Here is a 26,836-nt window from a genome sequence, read left to right as displayed (position 1 = left end):
CTATCTTGCAGGACCACCACATGAAAGTACCCATCATTGGTCCCTGCTTAAACCTGATAATTACACAATATGGTTTTATCAGTCATACCAGTGGTGCACAATTTATCAGGGTTAAAAAAAATAATAAAGCTTCAAAAAGTTTTACTGTTATAAAATTAAAGACTGCATGTAAAAGCATAGGTGTACCAAATATTAGTTAATTATTTGCCTTCAGGCATTGTGGTGTAGTGAATTTGCACATTTTGTCACTTAGAGGTAGTGGGCAGTGAGCGGTGGTCACTCATGGGTGAGGGATGGAACTTTTCTATTATTTTTTCATATGTTCCTCACCACTACCACTTCAATCGTCCACAGTTTCTCGCTTTTTCATGTGATTGTTTTTTGTGCAAATTATCTTACATCTTACACCATAAAAAGTAAAGGGTTGTGGGTCATGCAGAGGTTATTGACCTGCCCCTTCCCAGATGTCTGAGGACAAAAGGATGCATGAGTGGGTAGGTGAAGTGTGGACTTGTTCACCCTGAGTTGGCAAACTTCATTATAAGACATGGAGCGAAATATAGACCCCTATGATGTCATGAGGCATGAGTGAGAATATAAGGATGCCAACGTTGGCTTCCTGATATTATTTATTTTGTAGTTGTAGCTGAGTGACCCACTTATTCTGTGAACAGGCTTGATCACTTTTTCAGTGGTCACAAACATTCTGGGTGAAAGAGGACGAGAATAACAGCTGTAACTTTATATTTTATAATACACATATTGTGATTCATCATTGTATGTCAGGCAGCTAATGTGTGCACAAATATTTAACTCATATTGAAGAGGTTAAGAAAATCTTCACATTGTATGATGTATGTTGCAGTTACATGCTGTTCATCATACGATGTATGTCACAGTTTACAGGTTAAGTAGATTGACAAGAATGTATTGTAACATTTTATCAAGTTCTTGCATACTTACTATCGCCATAATTTATGCAACATAAACCATTTCCATTATAGTGTAGGGATATTTTCAGGTTAGGCAGGGTAACTAATTTGATGCTCATGGAATTTTAATTCCCTCTAGAGGTTTTTGTACTCGTGTGTGCTGTTTAACCTATTTACATGCTATCGTCCCACCCCAAAATCAGATACCAACATCAAAGATCTCACCTACACGTATGACGTAGCAAGATAGCTCAGCATTGCAATTACAAGTCAGCATCCAAAAATATTCAAATTTTAACTCTATGGAATATCAGCTTCCCCTTAGAAGTCCTCAGTAATACTGCTTACTCCTGACTAACATGAATTTAAGAAACACCTAATGATGGAATGGTTAACCTCTCATAGGATATAAACACAAAAGTACTTTGCTTCACATTAAACACATAACCTTACAAAAGGCCTTATAGGGAAGGCAGATATAAAAATATACATATTCATAACCACTGGTGCGATTCAAAAACTAGGATCTCTCACTGGGCCTGTAGTATGCAGATATCACCTAGGCTGTATTATAGCCTGTATAAGCCAATTTTTAATAACTGGTTTGTAGAGCTCATGAAATTCCAAGAATAGGTTCATATGAACTGGTAAGAACCGGCTGAATCCCACCACTGCTCATAACAGTTGCAGACATGAGGCTTGGACAGTAGAACAAAATATTTATTACTTTATTAGCAAATCATAAAAGTCACACCTAACTGTACATCCACAATACAAAAAGTCCAGTGAATTATTCTGTGGGAAACAGGGTTGGCGATTTTTTTGATTGTTTTAAAAAAAATTAAAAAAAAAAATCGGAATTTTTTTATTTAAATCAGATTTTTTTTATTTAAATAAGATTTTTTTTATTTAAATCAGATTTTTTTATTTTATTAATAATCAGCATAAAAGATATTGTGAAAGTTATATATATATTCTATATGTTAGTGTAAAATACATTTGAGGTGTTTTTACAGTGTTGCATCATCTCTCACTTGCTTATAACATGTTTGAACCTGTCAAGCAGCCCAGTGGCCACTGACCAGGATTGCATCATCTCTGTCCTGTACCTGATACATGTTAGAACATGGCCGGATTTGTGCCACTGTGTAGTAGTTTGATTGTTTGGATTGGTGTTACAGGCTAGTCACTCATTCCTGAGCTAACTGCAAGAGTGTGAAGATGTCACTAACCACACAAAATGGATGTATATGATGATACTAATGATCAGGATGCTTAAAAGAACCAAATTCATTGTCAAAAGAATTAAAAACCTTACTTTTTTATATTCAAAATTTTTTTGAATTACTTTCAGAGAAGTGTTTCATTATTTTTTAAAAGAAGATTGCTTTTACAGAATAAATTCAATGTGCTTTTGCTCTGAATACAGGCTGCAATAATTTTCTTTTTTTTTAAATTCATTACTTCAAGAAATAAGTATAGCTCATTATAAGTAACCCTTTTTGATTTCCTTATTCAATAGCAGGTAGATTTTTTTTCTATTGCAAAAGGAAGTGATTTAGCATTTTAGTCCTTAGCTCATTACAAGTAAATCCCTTTGATTTCTTTCTTGATGGATGTGAAATTTTTTGTTGAACTGTACAATAAAAGAAAGCATTTAGTATAAAGTCAGTGTGCTTTTGCTCTGAATACAGGCTGCAATAATTTTCTTTTTTAAATTCATTACTTAAAGAAATAAGTATAGCTCATTTTAAGTAAACCTTTTTGATTTCCTTATTCAATAGCATGTGGATTTTTTGTTTTTATTGCAAAAGCAAGTGTTTAACATTCTAGTCCTCAGTTCATTCATTACAAATAAAACCCTTTGATTTCTTTCTTAATGGATGTGAAAATGTTTGTTGTACTGTACAGTAAAAAGAAACATTTAGTGTTCTATTTCTCAGAAATATATAAAGCAGGTATAATTATGTTTGTTTTTATATTTTTCATTTACATTTATATTGCTTTGGGCAGAAGTAAATACTGATTTAAATCGATGATTTTTTTAAAAGAATCATTTGATTTAAATCTTGATTTAAATCACTGATTTAAATCATCATGATAAAAATCAGCCAACCCTGGTGGGAAATGAAATTACTATAGCAAAAGAGAAGGATGTGGAAGTGTTAATTATGAATGATTTGTCACCTCACAAATGCATCAAGACAATTGTGGTTGGGACATAACATGGAAGATAACAAATAAAATTGAGGTCATACAGTGAGCAGCACTCATATTATCCTCAACCTAGCAGATTAACCAAAAGACAGATGAGAAATGTGTGCCATCATTATAAGAAAGGAAAGGGTTATATTGCATTGTTCATATCAGTGGAGAAAGTGGATAGAGTGTACTGATCTCTCAGTTTGGAGTGGGAGAGCATCACAAGATAATTTTAACATGTTATGTCAACTTATTAAATGGTCTAAAGGACATAGTCCAGTCTAAGACAGATTTCAACCACTTCAGTATGACTCAAATTCTCGTGCACAGCATCTACTGCTGTATGTAATTTGCATCACACTAGCGTTATTAGATATAAAGTCATTGCTATATTACTCATTCTCTTTTACTCTGAGTAATAATAAACACAGAAAATGAGATCAAACCAGTTCACAGAATCTGGGGTTAATTCGTGTATAACTACAAAAATGTATAATCAAGACGCCGATGCCGGTATCCTTGTGTACCCACTTGTGCCTCATGATGCCTATGTAGATGTCATCATACCAAAGTGGTTAAAGCTAAGTTTGAGCATCATGCCAAGTGCAGCATGATGCTCAACAGTTGAGGAAATGAAGACAACCTACAAACAATAAAAACGCAAAGCTATTGGTTGTTTTAAGAGAAGATTAGGTGACCTGATGGGTGGGAATGATAGGTGGTAATGGACATGGAACTGCCTAGTGTAGGCCTTATGGTGTCTTGCAGTCTTCTCCATTCTTATGGTCTTAAGATTGATAGGTGGCTGCACAAAACAACTTTAATATAAAGATGGTTCAATTTTACTAGTAAGGCAGTATTAGAAAAAAAAAGGATAAACAAATCTTTTGACTTTATCTTGCTAGACTGAAGGGGGAGGGTCTGATCATTCATATGTAATATAATTATTGAGGGATTCAACCAATTTTGAATATGTATATATATATATGTGTATTTACCTAGTTGTAGTTGTATTGTACAGAAAAGAAGCTATGCTCCTGGTGACCTGTCTTTGTATCTTTCAGCATCAAGCTTTTTCTTAAAATCTTGAATAGAGTTTGCACACTGTTTCTTTATCTGATTTATTCCAGGTGTCCAGTACTCTATGTGGGAAGCTTTTTTGGATCTATTCTATAATTATCCTTTGAGTTTCTTTGAGTTTCCTCTTTTTTCATTGTCCCATTTTAATAAATCATCCCTATCTAGGATTTCCATTCCTTTCATGATTCTATGAATAGTGAGCAGATCTCTTTCTCTTCTTTGTTGTTTCAGAGTTGGTAGTTCCAGTTTGGACAATCTTTGTTCGTGTGTTAATTTGGAGAGAGTTGGTGCCAACTTTGTCATTGGTCTTTTATTCTTTCTAATTTCCTTATATTCTTTTTAGTACTGGGTGTCCATAGTGTTGCTGCATATTCCAGTTTTGGTCTTATTAATGTGACTAATATTTTTTTAATCATTTCCTCATCTAAGTAGTCAAATGCCATTTTCATTGACCTTAATAAGTTGAAGGTTTCTCCAACTATTTTATTGATATGTTTGTCTGGTGTCATGTCTTTGCTGATTATTACTCCAAGGTCTCTTTCTGAGTTCACTTTTTTGACTTCATCAATTTAATAATTTCTTGATATTCTATTTTTATTTTTTCCAAACTCCATTATAACTTGTTAATATTGAAGTTCACTTCCCACTTTTGAGTCCATTTCCAGATTTTGTCATATAACAAAAATACTAAATTCATATAACACTCCACTCTTTTATCCATGTCATTTATATATATATATGGCAAACATGATTGGAGCCAATACCAAACCTTGCGGGACACAACTTAACATTTCTTCCCAATTCGAATGTTTGTCTCTAATTACTACCCACATTTTTCTCCCAGTCAGGAAGTCTTCCAACCATTCCAATAATTTTCCTTTGATGCCACCTATTGATTCTATTTTTCTTATTAATTTTTTGTGTGGTACTTTATCAAATGCTTTTTGTAGGTCTAGAAAGGCACAGTCTGCCCATCCATCTCTTTTTTGTATTATTTCTATTAGTCTTGAATAGAAGCTGATCAGATTTGTTGTACATGATCTTCCGTGACTAATCCAAATTGATTTGGATTCAGTATATTTTTCTGTTCCAGGTGTTTAATCCATCTACTTTTAGTAACTTTCACATATTTTGCTATTGTGCTTGTTAGGGAGACCAGTCTGTAGTTTGTTGGATTTTCTTTGTTTCCTCCTTTATATATTGATACAATATTTGCATTTTTCCCAGTCCTGTGGTACCTTTCCTTCTTTGAGTGAGTGTTTAATTATATTGTATATTTTGTTCGTCAACTCCTCTATGCATTCTTTCAGTATCCAATTTGCAATTCCATCCAGACTGGGTGATTTTTCTGACATCAAGGTTTTTTATTTGGTCTCTGATTTCCTTGTGTGTTACAGTTATTTCCTTCATTGGGGGGAGGGAGCTCTCTATTCCCTCACAGTTCTGTGAACATTCAATTGTGAATACAGATTTGAAATGATTGTTCATAATTTCAGCCATTTCTAATTTCCTTGGTGCAGCTTTTCCATTTCTTGTTTATTTTTTAGTTTATTATTTACATACCTGTAAAATAGTCTAGGTTGTTCCTTGCATTTTTCTAGTATATCATTTATCTTTTATAGATTTTCTTTTCATTTCTGTAGATTTTTACATAATCATATCTTAGTTTGATGTATGTTTGCCATTTACTCTCTTTTTTTTTCATCTTTTCCAAGCTTTGTCTCTTTGTGTATGTGTGTGTGTATATATATATATGTGTGTGTGTGTAATGATAATAATAATCAATGTATTGGGTATAGCAGCTTTACTGTTACAAACATTCAAAACACAAAGCAAAAAGCAGCTAAGGAATAGGTGTGTAGTACAACTGTTAATTCTTGTTATATGTATGTATATATATGCGTGGGTGTATAGATAAATAAAATAAGGCAGTGTCTTTGTACTAGGTTAGTTAGCAGATTAGTTAACATAGTGTTTTAAAAGATTACATTTCAGGTGCTGCTACCCATGGGTGGCAGATATTTTATCAGCCAGATAGACCCAACTAGACAGATGCTGTCAGGTGTTCCTTATCATTGATTAAACAGAATGTTCTCGTATGTGAAAGGCTTGCTCATTGTCATTATTTGTAGGCGTATCTTTTTCAACTTTCAATGGGACTCCTCTGGCTTTCATAGGAATTTCCTGAAAATAACAGAAATGACAAAAAATGCCACTTAAATGGTGATGGTGACAGTTAGGCATGAAGATTGAGTTCAAAATATGAAACGTCTCCTTTGACAGTGAAAGCCCAGTCATTTGCTTATGCAGTCAGATAACCAGTACTGTATCTTATCTACAGAAACATTGACAATTTTCTTTTATGTGGGTTTTAATATAGTTATATGCTTCTGTTGGTGGAGTTAGTTTAAAATTGTATTCCCACAGACCATCAGTATTATTGTTAGGTCTAGCAGAAGCATGTGGACATCTCTTGACAGGTGAAGTTATATTTGACATAGATTTATTAGAATTGTTGTAAAAACTGGGAGATAGTTTTGCCCACCTTGGTCCATTTCATCACTCTTCACATTCTCCCCCTTGTTTTCTCTTTTTAATCACTGTCTTTGCTTACTACTGTTTCCTCTCTTCCCACTCTTAGTCCTGTTGACTCCTGTTACCCTTGTGGTCCTCACTTATGGATATAGCAACTCACATACAGTGAGACCTCTCATTAACGGACGTTAATTAGCTGTGTTTGCGGTGCTTTCGCTGTGTTGTCAGTGTTTTGGAGTGGTTTTTGGGTGGCATAGTGATTGCACACACCAAACAACAGCACCAAAAACACCGAAAACACAGCGAAAACACCGCAAACACAGCTAATTAACATCCGTTAATGAGAGATATCACTGTATTTTAGTTGGTAGGCCCTCTTGCCTCCAATCATTCAACTTTGTCAAGTTCTAGACTGTCTGGTTCTTTTCATTGACAGGCTTCTACCTCTCCCTTCACTGTATTATTCTGTCTAGGAGAATGAAATAAAGATTTTTTTTCCTTCTGTGTCTTCCATTAATTCTTATACAGTGTGATACAAAGGGAAAAAAAAAAAACCCCAAGAGCACATATTTACCTAGTTGTATTTTACGGGATGGGAGCTATGCTCATTGTGACCCATTTTCGTATCTCTATATCTAGTTTATTCTTGAAAACGTGTATAGTTTTGGCATTCACTATTTCATTATTCAATTTGTTCTAGACATTGATCACTGTGTGGGAAACTATTCTTTTTCAGGTCTCTGGTGTAATTATCTTTCTTTAGTTTCTTTTCGTGTCCTCTTGTTTCTCTTTTGTCCCATTTTAATAGGTCATCTCTATCGAGAACTTCCATCCCTTTCATAATTCTGAAAATGGTCAACAAATCGCCTCTTTCCCTTCTCTGCTCCAATGTTGATAACTGCAATTTCTCCAATCTTTGTTCATATGTAAAATTTGATAGTGTGGTTGCCATTTTTGTCACTGCTCTTTGGATTCTTTCTAATTTTCTTGTATTTTTCTTTGTGCTAGGGGCCCACATTGATATAGCATATCTCTTGACTCATATTGAAGAGGTTAAGGAGTTCAATATATTTTCAGTTGAAAAAATGAACATTCTGTTGGTATTGTCAACACCAGAATAGTATAATGATGAGGGTTCACTGTGTGTTACATGCAAATGTTCAGGTAATATAGTATCACCAATTTCTCTATAGCACTGAACATTTTGTTGTAATAAAATGTACTTGTGTAGTAGAATCAGTGCTTCATGTGGCACCAGCTCAATCACCAATATTTGAAACCACCTGGTTTGTTGCTAATACTGCTGATTACCACACATGAGTATGCTTCATGACATCATCCCATGGAGTTCCATTAACATGGAACCTTTGCTTTTGTTTTCAGTACAATGCCAAGACTCTTTTACATTTCGAAGGTTTCTATCTAAACTTTAGTAGAATTCATTTGAAAAATATGCTCATGTTCTCTCTAACAAAATCCACTTCATAGGGCTCATTTTTTAGTTTGAACTTTGTAAATACAAGTACTGACTTGAGACTGACTATATTGTCACACATTGCTTTATGTAAACTTAAACATTATGGAGTCAGGTTGTATTTATGATACAAGTATTGGTATTTGAAAGTTTTTATTCATTTATTATCATTATTTTGTTATTATTATTATATAATATATATATACATATATATATGTGTGTGTGTGTATATTTATTTATTATTTTTTTCTTTTATTTTTTTTTCTTTCCCTTGTGCTGGATTGCTTTGCGTAGAATTGTTGGATCTATTGCCCCAGGTTTCACTTGCAGGAGACCCATGTCTCCCAGGTAACCAGTTATGGCCTCTGGGCTGGCACATAAGTCACTCAGGGAGGAGATATTGTGTTGTCTCAGGATTGTTAGAGTGGGTTTTTGTAGGATGAGGTGTTCATTGTCTTGTGGGGTGGTTGCATGAAGGGCAGTTTGATTTAAGAATGACATCTAAACTCTACTCAACCAGTCCCCCCCAGATGTCAGACCCACAGAAAAATCTCTCAAGAGAAGCAAGGACCACATTAGCTCAACTGTAAACATCCAGCACTAAGTACCAGCTCAGAACAAGCCTGCCTAAAGAAACAAATTGCCATAGATGCAACCATCACACAGAATACAACAAACGCCTTTTGTTTCATTGCCATACTCGGACAGCACAATATTTCTTTCTTGGGTAACTTATGGGCCAATTTTTTGGGTGTTGCTGGTTACCAGGGAACCATGGGTCTTGTGCAAAAAAGACCAAAGGCATTCAATTTATTTATTATGTCATTGCAGAAATTGTACTAGTTATGCCAGTGAGAAATGATTTTGAAATAAGTTATGTATTCACTGAATAATAGACTGATAACACCAAAATCGCTTTAAATTTTATAAATTGAAACTGGTTTTGGACTGAGGTTGTGACCAAGCAGAGTAGTATATTATAGTTTTACTTGATTTTGAAAGAATGTTCTATGTTTATGTGCTATGGGCACAGCTGATTAATTTGGAGTATGGTAACTATTGATGCCATATTTTTAAATATATTTATTAAATACTGTTGGAAATGGAAGGTTGTGATGCACCATCAATATATTGGTTGAAATAAATTCATTGTTAACTGTTTGGAAGGCAATCTGCACATTGCAAATTTATATTTAAAGAACAAAAAATGTATAATATTCGTAAAGGCAGAAGATTAATATTGGGAACTTCAATTTCAAATTTGATATCAACGCAGAATATGCTGTCAATGTAGGAAAATGCAACCATGCTATAGATGTCAAAAAGTGCACTAACCCACGATACCTTGGTTTTGGGAAGCAAAACTATTTAGGTTACATGACCTGACTTTTACAACAAAACCAGCCAGTTAAAGAAAGACACAACTCTAACAGGTTTCAGCTTTGTGATGCAAACATGCCCATCATGAAGGAAACCAAAGTGTGATGACAATAAGGCTGCTTTTCTGTATGTTCCAATTTTTATTTGTTTGTCAAAGAGAAGTATTTTGAGAACTAGTTTTTGTGAAAACGGGGCTGAAAATTGTTTCCATGAGAACAGGTTATTCTAAATCATGGTCGTAGTAATGTTAGTTGGGACTAGTGACCAGGGCTGTGGAGTCGGAGTTGGAGTCGGAAGCAATTACAGTGTCACTGGAATCAGAGTTGGTAAAAAATATACCGACCTGACTCCAGTTGAATTTACACTTTATAATGCCTTTGTTTAGTCTGTAGAGTTATGCAGTGTGTGTCCTTATAAGAAGATTATATAAAAAAATATATATATAAAATGTAATAAATCACATCGTCTTATCTTCATGGTCATTCCACTAAACCCCCAAAACGTCCTTGTGCAACGCTGGCTTTCAAATTTATACATAGAGCGATAAACATCCAAAGCATTACATAAATAAATTAGATAAACACCCCCATTTTACACCTTCTGTTGACACACAGACACGGGAGCTGTAATATTTTATACATAGAGCGATAAACATCCAAAGCATTACATAAATAAATTAGATAAACACCCCCATTTTACACCTTCTGTTGACACACAGACACTGGAGCTGTAATATTCCTGTCGAGTTCCATATGTGTTGTTTCCATCACTCCATCAGTTTGGTGGTTTCTCCCACTGCTGTGTTGCCAAACAGTAGGATAATTATGATTTCAACTGTAGACTAACGCAATGATAATATCTCTTCTCTCCTTTCCCCTTCTTTGTCCCCTCTATACTTTTTAACATTGAATTATTGAAATAAGGATATTTAAAGTTGAAAAAAAAAAGTTTCGCATAGCAGTACCAATATGTAGTTAAATCAAGAGGTACATTATAGAATATTTTACTGAATTTTCTTCAATATCCTTTCAAAAAATCTCTACTTCAGTAATAAAGTATTAATGAAGAGGTCAAACATAGGAAAGCCACACTATAACATATATCTTTATTCTTTGATATAAACCAGTTATAATGATATAAGTCTACTCAAGATTGGAGCATATGTGTGTTGTATAAGCTTTATAAAATATGTAGGCCATAATCAGTTAATTACATGAAGAGGAGTCAGAGTCAGTAGTGCCAAAAATAGAGGAGTCGGAGTCGGTGGTGCCAAAAATAGAGGAGTCAGAGTCGGAGGTTTTGTGTTCTGACACAGCCCTGCTAGTGACTACCTTTAAGGGGACCCCCCGCCCAAAATATTTTTTTCTGAAGGATCTTGCTGATTTTTTCTGTGTGATATCTAGGTCTGAGGAAACCTTCACAGCATGAGTTTTATTCAGATCTAGATAGATAGATAGATAGATAGACTTTATTTGGCAATAAATCAATGTACATGAAGTGCAAATAATGACAAGAACACATAGTTCGAAATAATAAATGTAAATTGCCGAGGATAACACAAAAAGCATGAACGCTTATTTCCATTGTGGTCCTCATCAGGTAATTTTTCTACATTAAGTCACACGGACAAACATACATAGGGGGTTGAGGGGACCAGAGACACTCATGAGTAATACCAGTCAGTACACATATGACACGTAAACATTGTTATAGATTTGCTAATATTACTGAAATGTTTATTTTTTTATTTTTTAATAAAAAACCTAAAAAATACCATATTTTTGGGCTTCTTTCAAATCCTATCTCCTCTTACAATTTTTATTCGATGTCTTTCATTTTACAGCAAAAGAATCTTCTACACATGTAAAAAAACAAAATAGAAAGCTTTTTTTAATAACTTTGTTTAACGCCGAGGGAAAAAAATATGAAAAAGTTATCAAAAATCCGCAAAATTTTGACTTTGACACGTTATTAAAAAACATTTATTTAACATATGCAAAAAAACTCTCTATTTAATTTTTTGTCATTTATGTAGCTATTAATAGAGACCTCATATGCAAAAATCGGTTGAAAATTGAGGGAGGAGATAGACTTTGAGTATCAAAAACTTAAATTTTTCAGAAATGAGTGTTAAAGTTTTTTTTTTCCCTTAGTTTGACTAAATTTTACATTGGACCTCCTAAGACCCATTGAAAACAGGTTCCATTGTATTTTCATGATGATTTTGCATCTTTCAAGTAACTCAGGCACTTTGTACCCTCCTACAGTGTAGGATATTATTCACTCAAAGTGAGGGTCTCATAAGCCGCCACCTCACTCTTTGTCGCAAAGTTTGAGTTCTTGGTCTAGAATGACCCAGCAAGGTAGTCTGATTGCTGGGATTCAGCTCTCTTTCTTTTCTTGGGTTTCCTTTCTGGTGTTGGAACAGGCTCTTGCTGCATCAGGGACATCACTGTGAGGTTTGAGACTCAAAACCCAAGGTGTTGCAACAAGGAGGCATCCTTGTAGCCACTTGTTAGCAAACAGTTGTTTGCGTAGAGACAACTTGTCTGATATAGGTGTAGAGGACAGAGGATCAGGTGCTGAGGATGTGGATGTAGATGGAAGGGAGAGAGCTGCTGGAGGGAGTACTAGTGGTGGTGGCGGAGGTGGTGATAACAAAGTTGATGCTGGGGTTCTTTCTTTCTCCCCTTGAGTTGCTAATGTAGACGTTCTTATCTTCTGCAAGTGTGCCTTTTGTTTGGATAGCTTAGGCATGGCTAATATCTTCAAATATCACCTTCACTGAAAAATAGATGCGAATTTCACACGGCAAATTAGTGAATGTGGCAAGCTAACGTATACATGTCCTTTACTTTGTAAGGCTTAGGCCACTGCCAGTCGTGCAGGCTGAACTTCCTCACACCACATACTCACGTGCATGCCGGACGTAAGAGAAAACTTTATGAGCGCATCAAACGCAAAAAAATAGAGTAAAATATGGTCAAAACGTATGTAAACAATGGTCGTGCACAGCATGTGGCTGCCGGGGGGAGGGAGGGTAGGCCCTTTAAACCCTTTAAAAATGGCGGTACGATAAAAACACTTTACCAGCATCTAGAGCAAGATCCCTACTATGTATTAATGCAATAATAAAAAAAAATAAAAAAATCGAATTAAGATAGACAGTGAAGATTTTTCAAAATTGGTCAACCCCCTCACCACCATCTGGAGGTGCAGCCTGAGAGACTGACACCCTGTCTTAGTACTAGGCCCAAGATATTTTGTATTAGTTTCAACTGTTACACTTTTTTACACATGAAAAGCTGACAGCTGAGGACTACTCTCCTCTTCCTACTGTTTTCAGCTGGTGACATAGAAACCGTCCCACACTGATACAGTACAAATGGCAGTGCAAAATTTCTTTCCAGAGAGGCTTTGGGAGGTTCTGAGGACTGAGGCTGGCTACTTTGGAGATGTGGGTTTTCCACTTAGTTTAAGACAGTTGATTAAAGATAGTCCTGTATATAGGCAACTCACTCCAACAATAGTACTAAATACTGCATATCCCAATATTTTATTTTATTTTATTTATTTATTTTTTGCTTTTACACAAAATTTTGCAGTATGTAATCAGAAGCTGCTTGGTGGTAATATCACAGTAAGGACATTCCTGCTACTATTACTTGAAAAAAATATATATATATATTGTGTGGATTTAAAGTTGTGTATCAAGAGTACATGCATATACCAAAGGCTTTAAAGTGAGGCACAATATTTGAGTTCCAGTGGAAGGCTTTAACCATTCAAATTTAGTTTTTGATATTTTTTATTAATGGTTGTTTAAAAGTGAGTATTGTTATTGGTGATTTTTGAAGGGAGGCCTCCATTCCCTTAGTTCAAAGCCATTGTTCTAATTTGTCCAAGTAGGCTTGGATGTTCTTAGCAGCTATTTTGTAGTTGCAAACCTGGGTTATTGGCAGGTCATCAATGTAGTGTCTCAGGATCACCTGCAGATACATGAGTGTAGTTTATTATCAGTCTCATGATGTTGCTTGTCCATTACCACATTGTTCAGGTTTATTCAGCCACATCTGACTGCACACTGCTAGCCATGCAACTCAAACCTTAATACTTGGGAAAGACTAAGCATGCATACATATACCAAAGGCTCTTTCCCCTTTACAAGGGAGGTAACCAAAAAACAAAGGCATAGAAAACACTCCTACCCATTCCATCCCCTATATACTCCACTCCCTTCTACCCTCTTCCTTCCCTCTTATCTTGGCACATCTTGGATGACAGGTCATTCCTGCATCTTGTCCACTCCCCTGAGTAAGAAGCAGTGACTAAGCACAGTATATATTTATATGGTATACTTATTATCTCGTGAATTGTAAGGAATAATCCGAATTTCCTATTAATGTGAATAAACACACACATATGTATGGGGCATTGATTGCACAAATTTTATAGTCCCTTTTAAATTTATTGTACCCATTGTCACTGTTATCTACCAGTCTTTGGGATAGTATCCTTAAATTGTGTCTTGTACCACAAGGAAAGTAACCATGATTACCACCATCATTTAGCATTTGTGGTAGCTATGATGTCTATGCCTTAATGCTTTGGGACCCCATTCTCGGTGCATTCCCATGGACTGCATGCTGAAGCCTTATGACTCATAAGGTCAGCCACAGATGTGATATGATTTGCGGTCACCATCACTTCCATTGCTATCTTATCCATTGCAAACTCAGAGCCATTATCTCATGGGAGTGAGGACATTGCTGGACATGAGCTGCAGTCTTGTGGGGCATTAGGTATTATGTTGTGATTTAATCATGTCATCTTCAAACTATAAGGTGCTACTCATCTTAGAGTAATAGATTTATTGAACTCTTATGACCCCTTTATGAATGGGTGGATAAATATGTGTATTATATTGATTTGTAGTAGAACAGCATACTGATAGCATACCTTTTTCTTTATAACGAGGCTGGTTGGAGAGTGATAGATGAAAATAAAAGAGCAATTAATTACATTGAGAGAGAATAAAGCATGTTTAAGTGCATCTCAATCTGGATTTTAAAACTTAAAATTGTACTTTTACTATGCTTCTGTAGTAAATGTATTTCATTCATTGACCATAATTGAAATTATTTCTTCCAACTCTTAACAGAAATCTACATTGTATAGTGTGAGGCCAATGTTTGTCATCTTGTTTTTATTAAAAAAATATTGTAAGTTTTGATAATAGTATTTCCCTTTAAATTTGTTTAGATTTGTATGAAGATATTAAGATTTGTATTAAAAGATTTTGGTTCAAATAAATATCTTGGGTGATTTTTATCTTGCATGTTTCTGAGACTTTCTATCAGTTTAATAGCTTGTTGCTGTACCCTTTCAATCTGTTAATTGTCGGATGAGTTTCAGGGAATTTATAGAAATATACAAATCCCTTCAATGTAACCTTAATGTATTAAAATTGATAGGACCTTGAATTGGAAGAGTGGCATTTCAAACCTCTTATGTGTACACAAGATAAATAGATCTTAAATGCAAACTCCATCAAACTTACTTGAACTAGTGCATTAGAACAACAGTCAAGCAAAAGTACACAGCTATGCTGATTGTATAATTTAGTATAGAAAGTGCATAGATAATTGTAAATTTCCATCTACCTACTTTGTCCCTCTTTCCCCCTCTCACTTTCTTCTTAACCTCCCCCTCTCCATCTCCCTCACCCTCTTCCAATCCCTTGCCCTCTCCCATTCCCTTGTCTTCTCCCACTCCCTTGCCCTCTCCCACTACCTTGTCCTCTCCCAATACCTTGCCCTCCCCTTCTCTCCCCTCCCCTCCCTCTCCCCTCCCTTTCCCCTCCAGGAAATCAGCCATTGTAAATCTCCCTCTTCCTCTGCTCCTACTTCTCTCTCTCTCTCTCTCTCTCTCTCTCTCTCTCTCTCTCTCTCTCTCTATATATATATATATATATATATATATATATATATATATATATATATATACCCACCCTCACTCCTCCCTCCCCATATTACATGTACCTAGTCCATTTCCACCAGTGTGCCTATGTTCCTCTGGGCCTACCATTGTGTCCAATGTACCATAGTAAAACAAATTCAATAAATCTTGAAGGCATAAATTAAGGGATACTTTTACTGATTACTTTAGTGAACTGTAGATAAAGTGTCAGTGGCTGTGGTATGCCTCATATTCAGTGGGTGTACCTTTGTTACTGTGTTCTTCAATGCTACTTCCAGATATTGACAGGAAAAAATATTGTGCTGTCTATGGATTGTTAGTGTGAGGCATTGTAAGATGAAGTATTCAGTGTCTTCTGTGTAGTGGTTGGAAAGCCTATTCTATGTTGATACTGTCTTAGAGGTGGATGATGTCCTGAATCCAAATATGCCAGTGTGGCTGATGTCGGGAGTGTGGTGGTGAGGTAATGAGTGTGTTGGTGCCATGTAGCTTATTTTGTGAATTGGTTGTGGATGTATTGTGTGGGATGTATGGTAGATTGTGCATGTATATGTTTGAGTAGTAGCTAAGGTGGTTTCTTTGTTATGTTCAGATGATTATGTTTGTATGATACACTGAGGTGAGTGAACAGGGATCTAGCATAGAACTCTGCACCCATCATCCTCATATTATGTATTATGGGAAGGATTCTAGCTCCCATGTATGGGTGTCTTATTGGAGTGGCTTTGGAACATCCTGTTGATATTTTCATTGCTCTATTTTGTATTGTTTTTGTGATTATTGGAAACCATGCCCAGAAAGCATAGTCAAGTGGTTCTTATGAATTGTCAAAAGCCTGTGTCTGCAATTTATTTCAATTGGTTTCTCATTCCAATTATTGAAGCCCAATGCAACACTTTTTATTATTATTCTTTAGTATAGTGGGAAATATTGAAACTAAAAGTTCTGAATTTTTCAGTTTGGCAGAAGAAGGTTCACTCAAGTTCTGGGACAAGACACACTTATGCGGTTCACATCGACACTAGCTTTAACTCCAACCCCAAGACGTGAAGCCTTCCAGGAAGCTGCCCTAAAGTATGAAGGAAGAAGTCAATGCAGCAGTCATCTTTATTGCCAAATTAATAGGCCGCAATGTGATGGATGAAAAGAAAGTACAGTTTGAGGAGAAATTGAGGAAACGGCTTACAGATAGGTTCAGGAACCACTGGCATCCAGAGAAACCATGGAGAGGGCAGGGGTATCGGTGCTTAAGGTGAGTATTCTACATGACCAAAATTTCTTTACTTTCCCTGCAGATGGACATCATAATGTAGTTAATTTTGGGAATTTTAATTGGTATATTTTATATATTAAAGGTTTTGTTTCAAGGACTTGACTGAGTGGCAGGCTGGTATGAAGATGGGGTGTTGTGAAACCCACTTTCAGTAAAAGATGAACCTTACAGTCAAGTAAAATAGTCAAACTATAGACATGACAAATTTTTAGCATGCATCAATGTTGAAGTAAAAAAAGATATTTATATCTATGCTATGATAAGCAGATCATGTATGCATAAATTCTGCAAATGCCATAGGAGTTCAAGAGTAATGACAAAGAATAATGTAATATGAACTTATGTAGACCTATATTTCTGTGATTATCCTGGACAGAGTTAATGAAAACATTCGCAAAGAACCCACCATAGAAATGGCAGCCATTGAATCAGGACTTACATATGAAGATTTAAACTTGCCAGTTGAGATCACAATATGGGTGGATCCCTTAGAGGTGTGTTGCCGATTTGGGGAGCAAAAGGGATCGTGTTGCACGGTGGCGTCCTTTCGGGATGGTAACAAGGAGAACTTCATTGATACATTTGACTTCTCAGGCTTGGAGAGGATTGGGTCCAAGAATAGTAATAGCAGTAAAGGAAAGGTGAGTAAGACTCAAGTTCTTTATTGGATGGTTAGTCAGACCAAGGATTTGATATTTAGTTGAGCAAGGGTACTTGTTGATATTGTGTATTCAATTGAGACATGGGCTTTGCTGCAGTAGAAGTTTCTGGCAAGTGAACATACTTGATGGACTTCTATGATTTATTGAGTCAAAATATGGCATCTGGTATTAGTTGTAAAAAAAAATTGGTTGAGTCTAGAGGGCTCTTGACCATTTATCAGTTATTACATTCTGATTTTCTTGACTAGAAACTTGTGTCTTGGGATTTAGGCTGTTGTCCTCAAAGGATAGCTAACTACTACCTCACTTCTTTGTGGTGTCCCCTGAGATTGAAACCCATGAGGAAAGTTGATGCTAAGTGTGAGGTAGTAACTGACTGACAGTATATTCAGTAAATTAAGTTAATTCTGGTGGCACTGGTGTGTGACGGATGGTATAGGAGATAGTAATCTCTGGAATTTGGGTAGCAGTACAGTTCAGCAGCTGCCTGCATATCTGAGTAGATCTTACATAGGGAAGGGGTAGAAAAAATGCCTGAAATGTAGCCTGTTCTTTTTCCAATAGGTGGAGAGCTGCCCTTTGCAAGGATTGCCAGTTTAGAGATGTAATAATGAAACAACACAAACACAAACAACAGATGAAGGGAGAAAGCATGAGCACTCAGACCTAACAGACCCCATACTACCCTATGCCAACCTGTAGTACCCCCATATACACACACACACTCACTCACTCACTCACTCACTCACACTCATTCATTCATTCATATGGAAGGAATAATTGCTGCTGATGCCACAACAGATTGACCATTTGACCAGTTATTAGCTAATTCTCCTATACTATTGAACAACATGTGTTCAGACTTACCCTAATCCTCCAGTCCTGGTCACAGTGTATACTTACATGAATTGGACCTGGACATGGTCTACCCAAGAGTTTTGGTCCTTAACACAACCAGTGTACCATCATTGTCTTCACTTTAGATATTTCACTCCCATCATCCCTACTCACTTGTGCTTATCCTTTCTCACACCATGAGGTCTGAACCAAGAAAGAAATATTGTATTGTTTGGGTAGGGCAACAGTGGGAACATGTAAGATGAGCATGTTTTATGAATTATGTCGGCCTATTCCTTCATGGTGCTGTTTAGATACTGAGTGATAGCTGGAATGTAGTTGTGCCAGTGTGGTTCTTCTTTGTACATACATATACCAATGACCTTTTTCCCCATACAAGGGAGGTAGCCAAAAACAGGAATAAAATCCACTCCCACCTATTCCATCCCCAATTATGTGGAGATGAGAAAAAGAATGGGGATTGGAAAAAGCTGATATAGAGTAGATCAAAAAGTGCTGAGGTGGTTTGGGCATATGAAAAAAAAATGAAGGAAGCCTAATGAGTATGGAAACAAATGTGATTGGACTGAGTTTAAGAGGAATTTCAAGAATGTTGTTGTTGTTGTTGAGGACTCCTATCTCCCTGAGGAACACCATGGCTAGAACAGGATTTCCTCACAAATCCCTTGTAGAGTATGTGGAGATGAGAAAAAGAATGGGGATTGGAAAAAGCTGATATAGAGTAGATCAAAAAGTGCTGAGGTGGTTTGGGCATATGAAAAAAAATGAAGGAAGACTAATGAGTGTGGAAACAAATGTGATTGGACTGAGTTTAAGAGGAATATCAAGAATGTTGTTGTTGTTATTCCCTAGACTGGCTGAGGACTCCTATTTCCCTGAGGAACACCATGGCTAGAACAGGATTTCCTCACAAATCCCTTGTAGAGTAAATATTGTGTTGTTGGCATTCATGATTGTGTACAATGCAGTCTTCCATAATGTGTTCTATAGTAGGGGATGAATTTTTACATCCTAGATAGGTGCTCAGATAAGAGGGAGGGTGGAGGGCTGTGGAGTGTATTCAGGGATGGAATGGGTGGAAATGATTTTATGCCTTTCCCTTTTTGGCTACCTCCCTTGTAAGGGGGAAAAAGCCTTGGTATATGGTATGGTATGGTAGATAGTTATCTGTGATGCAGTCATCCAGCCTCTGGTAATTAATAAGGGCTGGATGGTGGCCACACTGCAGTCTGGCCAAGTGGACTTTAAGATGAGAGAGGATTCAAAGGAATGGATATCAGGGGGTCTGGCATGCAGCAATATGTTGTCTGTTGATGAAGCAGTGAGCAGTATGATTAGGAATATGCTTTTGGAGGCTGGTTTCTGGTGGTTGTGGAGGAAGAGAAGAGATTAGTTGTGTGTAATATAAGTATTTTGGTGTTTTCATGCTTCTTGGCATGAGTGGGTTTTCTGCTATGTAGTGTAGTGGGTGTGCTGTGTTTGTGGAGGTGTGACAAGTGTTTATGTGCCTCACCTGTCAAAGTGAGCCTTGAGTACTCTTATTTCATGGTGTAGATAATCAGTAGGTGTTGTATTTGTGTAGCCTATAATGGTCTTCAGGGCTTTGTTCAATATAGTCTGTAGGGTGTTCTAGTGTGTCTAAGTGAGGTTAGGGACCCATGCAGGGCTCACTTAATTTATCACTAAGTGTACATATTGTTTGTGTACTGTAGAGGTAGTTTCTATGATTTGTCCGAATGTTGTTCCTCCAATTGATTTAAGTGCATTAAATTTAGGTATGAAGTTTGTCTTTATGTTTGTGATGTGTTGTTTGAATGCCATAGATGTATTGTATGATACGCCAGGAATATGGTAGGTATGAGGGTGTTGTAAAGAGGCATGGTATGTATTTAGGTTCTGCTGTTCAGTTGATGAAGTGTGGCTGTGGATTTGGTTGGGGCTATTTTGAATCTAAAGAACCTGGTGCTGAGTGTGTTGAGGCATGTTTGTAATATGTGGAAAGTTGTTGGATGAGGTGAAGGGTACTTTGTATTATGTGTGGAGTGTGTTGAGCAGGAAAGAGAGTGCAAAAGATGGAAGTCAGTGGAGGGAGACCATGAATTGGTGATATGATGCAGCCGGAAGAGATGTTCTTGCCTGCATTTTAAATTTGGAGTAGATGATGATGATGGAGGGAGGGTGTCACCATAATGAATAAGTGAGGGTAAACTAATTCAAGCTGCTATATCTTACTATGGATTAGTTGTTCTGCTGCATTGACCAGGATACTGTTGTAAGTAATGGGGATGACCCTTTATCCATGAAGTGCTCTGATGGAAGGTGCTACATGGTTTTTAATTATGTTTGAAGTGGGTATATGATGTATGATGAAACTGCTGGCCATGCTGTGAATATACTGTCTTGTTGCATTGCTTCTGATCTGGGCAGTGGACAAGGATGACCCTTCATCCACAAGAAGCTAAAATAAAAAGGAAATGGGTGACAGATAGATGGGGGGTGAGTGCATACCTTGACTATTGCCCTTATAAGGGGAAGGAAGCCTATTGGTATATTGATTGATATACCCACTTTATCTATGAAGTGGGTGTATGTTTCACCCCAGAGCTTCCTAGGTGACCCACACCATCTTACTTAGTGAACCCAGAAGAAAAAAAAGTAGAAGTATGTGAATTGTTGGGGGAGTAAATGTAATACAGCTCATAGCCCTGTGCCAACCATTATTGGTCCTTGGGCTCTCCCATAGATCTCTCTTGAATAAAATGAGCTGGGAGAGGCTGGATTACTTCATATGTTTGCCTGTTAATGGCTATTCTGTTTAATATGAACAGAGTAATTTTACTGTAATATAAGAAGTTATATTTTCAGTCATAGAATTAATTTCTTCATATTTTTGTTATATTTTCAGTCATAGAATTAATTTCTTCATATTTTTGTTCTAGGTGCTTAAAGAGAATCTAGTGCAATCCCAGAATATCCTTACCAGTCATGCAGACAAGAACAATAACTGCAATAAGAACCTGAGAGTATGCAAGACTCCCCCTTCTTCAAGTTTAACTTCGAGTCCAACAAAAAACAAGTCCAGCTTTGGCAGTGGCTCCAAGAGCCATCACTCGTCGCCTAGTAGAAGTAGTAACCACCTGCGAGAGAAACGATCCCCAAACCAACACTACAACCTCCATCACCAAAATGGTTCTTACTCACCCCCCTTCCTCAAGACGCAACCCCAGTGGATGAGCCAAACCCCACCACCTCCAGGAAGTGTTCCTCTCTTTAGCACTCCAGGATTCATCTACCCCTCCACCCCATCAGCAACCTCTCATTATACCCCTCCCACCTCCCATCACCATTTCAGCCGTTCACCTCCTGCCATGGGCCCCCATAAGTTAAAATGGAGTAATAGTGGTAGTTATCCACGCAATGATCGGCATCAGTGGTTCAGCCAGAGGGCTCTTGCACGTGTCTAAGATTTACCTTGGGCTGGACATCACTTCCACAATAGAGATCATGTCATTGGTTGTATTTTTATTGAAGAACTGTTAGTAAAATAAATCTCTTCATAAGTATTAATTTTTGCAAAATGAAGTATTTTATTAGTGTACAAAAGAATATTGGTAGGGTGGGTCAAAAGATGTAATTTTACTTTCATCACACACATCAATGAGATGTTAGATGTCTGCTACAGACATGATTTGCCAACAATTGTAGAAAGTGATGACCAGTTGGAATTGACCTTTGGCTTGTTCAAGATATTTGACTAGTACTAAAACATTTCTTGCAATTAATTCTTGTAGTTTTACAATGTATTGATAAAGAGTAGTTAAAGACTCCTAGAGCTTCAGTGGGTTTGGGAAGAATATTGTCTACATAGCAAGAAAATGTCATTTGAACATTGGGAGTTACACTAATTCATTTTGAATTTCATTGATGTTGAAGTGATTTGGTTGTAGATGGTGATCTTTATTCAGGGGTGGAGATGAAGAGGTTAATGGGACTGAACATGGATGTCAATTTCTTGAATATGACTATTTTGTATGTGTAGATATTTTGCAGCTGCAAGATAGTTTTCTTTTCTTTTCTTTTTGTAAAGCAGATAACATGCAATATGAAAATGATTCTCCATATTAATGGGAGCGATACAATGCAAAAATAATTGTGGAGTTGGTTTTTGTGTCTTGAGTAGTCCCCAAATTGGAACATTAACTTGTTTTTGGATAGAGAAATGGACTCTTCCATTTCAAGTTTGTAGACAGGGAAAGGTCACATGAGGATGATAGTATGGGTGCACAGGTTTAGGAATGAAAAACAACTGACAACTATCTCAGTAAGGATGAATTTCCTTCTCTTGAAAAATGGGAGTGGTCAATTTCTTAGTTGTATTATCAGACTTCAGGAAGACAATCTTGCAATGCCAAATATTTATGCACATTTCAAGTTACGATATACAAGAGGTGACTTTCCTGTGCAGTACTTAAGTTGTATTTTTACTGTGATTTCATGAATGACATTTTCTCGGTACATGTCACCTGATGTCTGTAAAAGAGTTCAAATATGGTTATGACTTGCGGTATTTCGAGACAATTCTTGTGTTGATTCCTTGTTTGGTACCTGCCGTCTGCACCACTTAGCCAACTCGGGGCAAGTGGACATACGTAGCTGAATTTAGCCGAGTTTGTCTTGTCTCGAGTCTGTCATACCTCACTTGTATAAAGTAACCACAACAAGAGCAGTAGTTGTGATGCGTATCACATGCAAGAGGTGCATGTAAATTATACATGCATGGACATTTAAACATGAGTACAAATGTGTGCATGCATACATATTTTTGACATACCTGAACGTGTGTGCACGTGTGCGCATGTACACATGCACTCACACACATGCACACTTACATATATATATACATGACTTGCTGATAAAGTGGTTATCAATATGACCTCTCTTGCTTGAGGTCCTGAATTTGTGCCATGATCTTGGCGTTAAAAAAAAAAAAAAAAAAAATCAATCAAGGGTAACCACAAGCTAATAATTTCCCTGTTAAGCAAGGGGAGTGTTTTTATGTGTATGTGTCACAGCATTACTCATAGTTTAGACTACAAGTGATGAGCTCTTATTTGAGAGGGTAACTGGTGATCATGAGTTCATCATAAACCAAGACAATGGTGAATCACTATTTATATGCACATGCATGGACAACAAACACACAGATCTGCACACATGAACACATATGCACACACACACACACACACACACACACACACACTTAAATGCACTCATAGTTTAACCTAAACACGTGTTTAAAATAACAGTCTTATTTGTACACATCCTCTCTCACACATACAGACATATGTATGCACACAGAAACACACATTTACACACACAGGTATCACTTCACCCATTTTTGTTCTCTTGCTTTTGACAGTTCTCATGTAAGACAAATCTTTATTTCCCACAATACTGCCCAATTTAGAAAGCCTATTTTCTCAAATCAGAACTTTTAGAAGCCTTTCCCAGACCGACCACTCAGGATCACCTGCACAAATGTATTAGTGATATATATTATTGTTCTAGTATTAATTTTCAGCTTACAAACATTTTTAAGAAAATAATAATACTCGATAGTCCTCCAGCTTCTGATGACCTTCCACAGACTTCTAAGGTTCTTAGGTTGGGTCATTTGAATGCCTTCAGCTGTCCTTACTACACTGCTCGTTCTTCACACCACTAGTCTCTTGTTGCAGTAGTTTCGTATCATTGCTATTGTCGTTCGGTGCTTCAGTGATTTGAGTAAATTATTTGGTTTTACACTTGAGTTGTGCCAATGTCAACAGGCCAGCTATGGTTTGTTGTGTACCATGGCAAGGATCTTCAAAAAAGGAGGAAAACAATTGGGTGGAATTATTTTTTTTTATTTATTTATGTATTATTATTTTTTTTTTCCCTTGTAGTTTGTTAGATTGATAATGTCTTCAGCTTTACAATGTAGCATTAGGGTTGGCAATTGGCACTAACAAAATCATTGTATTGTTTAGAAATAAAGGAGGTTGTGCTGTCTTCAAATGTGGAGGCTTGAACAGTACCAAGGTTTGCACAGTTACACACACACACTCACTCACTCTTTCACGCATGCATTTATACCCAGATGCATGTGTGTATGCACGTGCACACACATACACATTACAGCAGTGTGTCTTTTCAGTCTGACAAAAGTTGTGATGGAGACTTGGAAATGCATTCATAGTACACTTTTACATTGTGCGTGTAAATTTTCCTTAAACAAATGGAACAGTTTCCATTATTGGGAAGTATAAAGGACTTGACATCTGAGGTGTAAGGCCATAAAAGTATCAAGTTTGGCAGATAATTGGCTCATTACTGTAGTACAAGTGGGTGTCTGTGCCACCTTTCAAGTTATAACTGGAGAGCGACACTTACAGGCAAGCATAACCTTCGAAATCGGGGACCTCCACCTCGCATTGATTCCAACTTTTCTCTTCTCTGTTCTTGTGGCGGTGCTACCATATGTTGATGGTAATTCACAGGCCTTTAGTAAGTATTTAATCAAATCCTTTAAAAATTGATATTTATTTAAAAGCAATTATGGATAAAACACAAAAAAATTAAAAAAACCTTTGCTCAAGTATTTAATGTTTGTAAGTGTTGCACTGAAATGATTATGAAAAGGTTTTTTAAGTAGTTTTGACACGTGAGAGCACGTTGAAAAAAGAAAAAAAAATTAGCTAAAGAGCATCAATAATTTGGGTATGGCCCAATAATATTGTGTCCATCTTGTGCACTTCATTCTGGTTATAATTTAGTTCCAAGAGCAGAGCAAATTCTACGAGTTGGCTTTGTAAACTCCTGTGGGTCGCAGTATTAGCGACTCTTGTGTCAGAGTAGTTTACTAATGAGAACTAATTTTGTTGTGTATGATGATAAAATGCAACTAACACCAACTAACATGCCCAGTGACAGAATGCTTTTCATTTTGGATGAATGACTCATTGTGATACTTAGGGAATAATAGTGTTTATTTGCTAGAATTTATAAACATAAGCCCTTATACTAGGTTTTGTGTTATCATTAAGTCATCATGTTAAAGACAGTTCAAATTGTTCAGTACTGAAAGTACGTAAGTTAAGGAATCAGGTATTGTGTGATACAATAGCATTCAATTAATTGTTTGCATATTTCCTGACTGCAACTTTGTAGGTTATTTTCTTTTTCTTTTAATTTATATAAATTGCATTACCAGACTAAAACAATGGAATATATAGGCTTAGGATGACCCTACACCAATGGGGCCACTTAGATTCTTGTCTTAGAATACCCTGCCACTGTGGGGTGTTTTAATTTTGTCTTGGAAAAAGGGTATGTTTCTTTAGAATCTGGCTAGACCAGAATGGCTGCCAGATTTGGCGATAAGTCATTATGTGCTCATTATTGATATGTAGGTGTAATCAAGATTTTATTGCTTACATTGCTACTGGACTTCAGCATGTTTGTTCAATTTCAATGCACACTACAATTAGATATAACCTGTTCAGTGGCAAGGCTCTAAGAAAGGTGTAGTGCGCTTTGTGTACTAGAAATACTATTGCTTGACTGGCATTGTAAGAGTGCACACTCCTTGATGCAGGTGTGTATGTGTGTACACAAACACACACACACATACATATATACACACACATATATACATACACATACATACACTTAAGTACTCATCCAGGAAGATAGTAGCTGTTGATTACGAGTCCAGCATATGAACCAAGACCATGGTGAAACACACACACCTACATACACACACACACTCACTCACTCACTCACACACACACACACACACACACACACACACACACACACACACACACACACACACACAATACCTGCAAAAACCATACACAAATTTAAGAGCAAACTAGACACTGGGATACAAAGGTAGGACACCACGAGTGTACCTCCTCATCCCGTAAGATACAACTAGGTAACACACACAAACACACACACACATACATGCACACACAACACACACACAAATTTGGCTGTTTAACTAGTTAGTTTTTACTTCAGGCAGTGGTCACTGCTATGATCATTCTGCATATGACCTTCAAGCTATTAGATGCAATTTTTCTTTGGTATGTTCTAACTTTAGGGAAAAACATTGCTTGTATAATGTTAAATTCTGTAGAAGTGAATATATGCATATATTTGTGACAATGTACACATGTATCTATACATACTATATAATATAATATGAACCCCTACACAGGTTCAACCATTCTTGCTTGTTAGATATGTCATTGAATAACTAAGAAGCAAATATTCATAAAAAGTTAGGAGTATGTGACATTTGGTGTGAAAATGTGAATGGTTTATGCCTCCTGTGTAAAATGTGTGTCATGATTTCAGGTATTTTTGTTGTATTGGATAGTTTAAGGATTATATTATATATTTGGTCATGAAC

General features: G+C 36.5%; 1 protein-coding gene across 4 annotated transcripts in view; it reads left to right on the top strand.

Annotated features, from left to right (window-relative positions):
* LOC143018609 (uncharacterized) overlaps positions 1–26,255 on the top strand; it is a 34,938-nt gene extending 8,683 nt beyond the window's left edge. For 3 of the 4 annotated variants that reach the window (XM_076174119.1, XM_076174120.1, XM_076174122.1), the window contains exons 2-4: positions 16,541–16,834; positions 17,232–17,496; positions 21,315–26,255. In XM_076174119.1, coding sequence (XP_076030234.1) covers positions 16,659–16,834; positions 17,232–17,496; positions 21,315–21,839 — 966 coding nt within the window. In that variant the 5' untranslated portion in view covers positions 16,541–16,658 and the 3' untranslated portion in view covers positions 21,840–26,255. Of the gene's footprint in view, positions 1–6,670; positions 6,695–16,540; positions 16,835–17,231; positions 17,497–21,314 lie in introns of those variants that run through there. The other variant, XM_076174123.1, reaches the window with a different exon arrangement.
* The last annotated feature ends 581 nt before the right edge of the window (positions 26,256–26,836 follow it).

Source organism: Oratosquilla oratoria, chromosome 35 (genome assembly GCF_046742065.1).
Source record: "Oratosquilla oratoria isolate Oo_2021 chromosome 35, ASM4674206v1, whole genome shotgun sequence".
Classification (NCBI taxonomy): domain Eukaryota; kingdom Metazoa; phylum Arthropoda; class Malacostraca; order Stomatopoda; family Squillidae; genus Oratosquilla; species Oratosquilla oratoria.
This window is presented reverse-complemented; position numbering and strand designations above follow the sequence as displayed.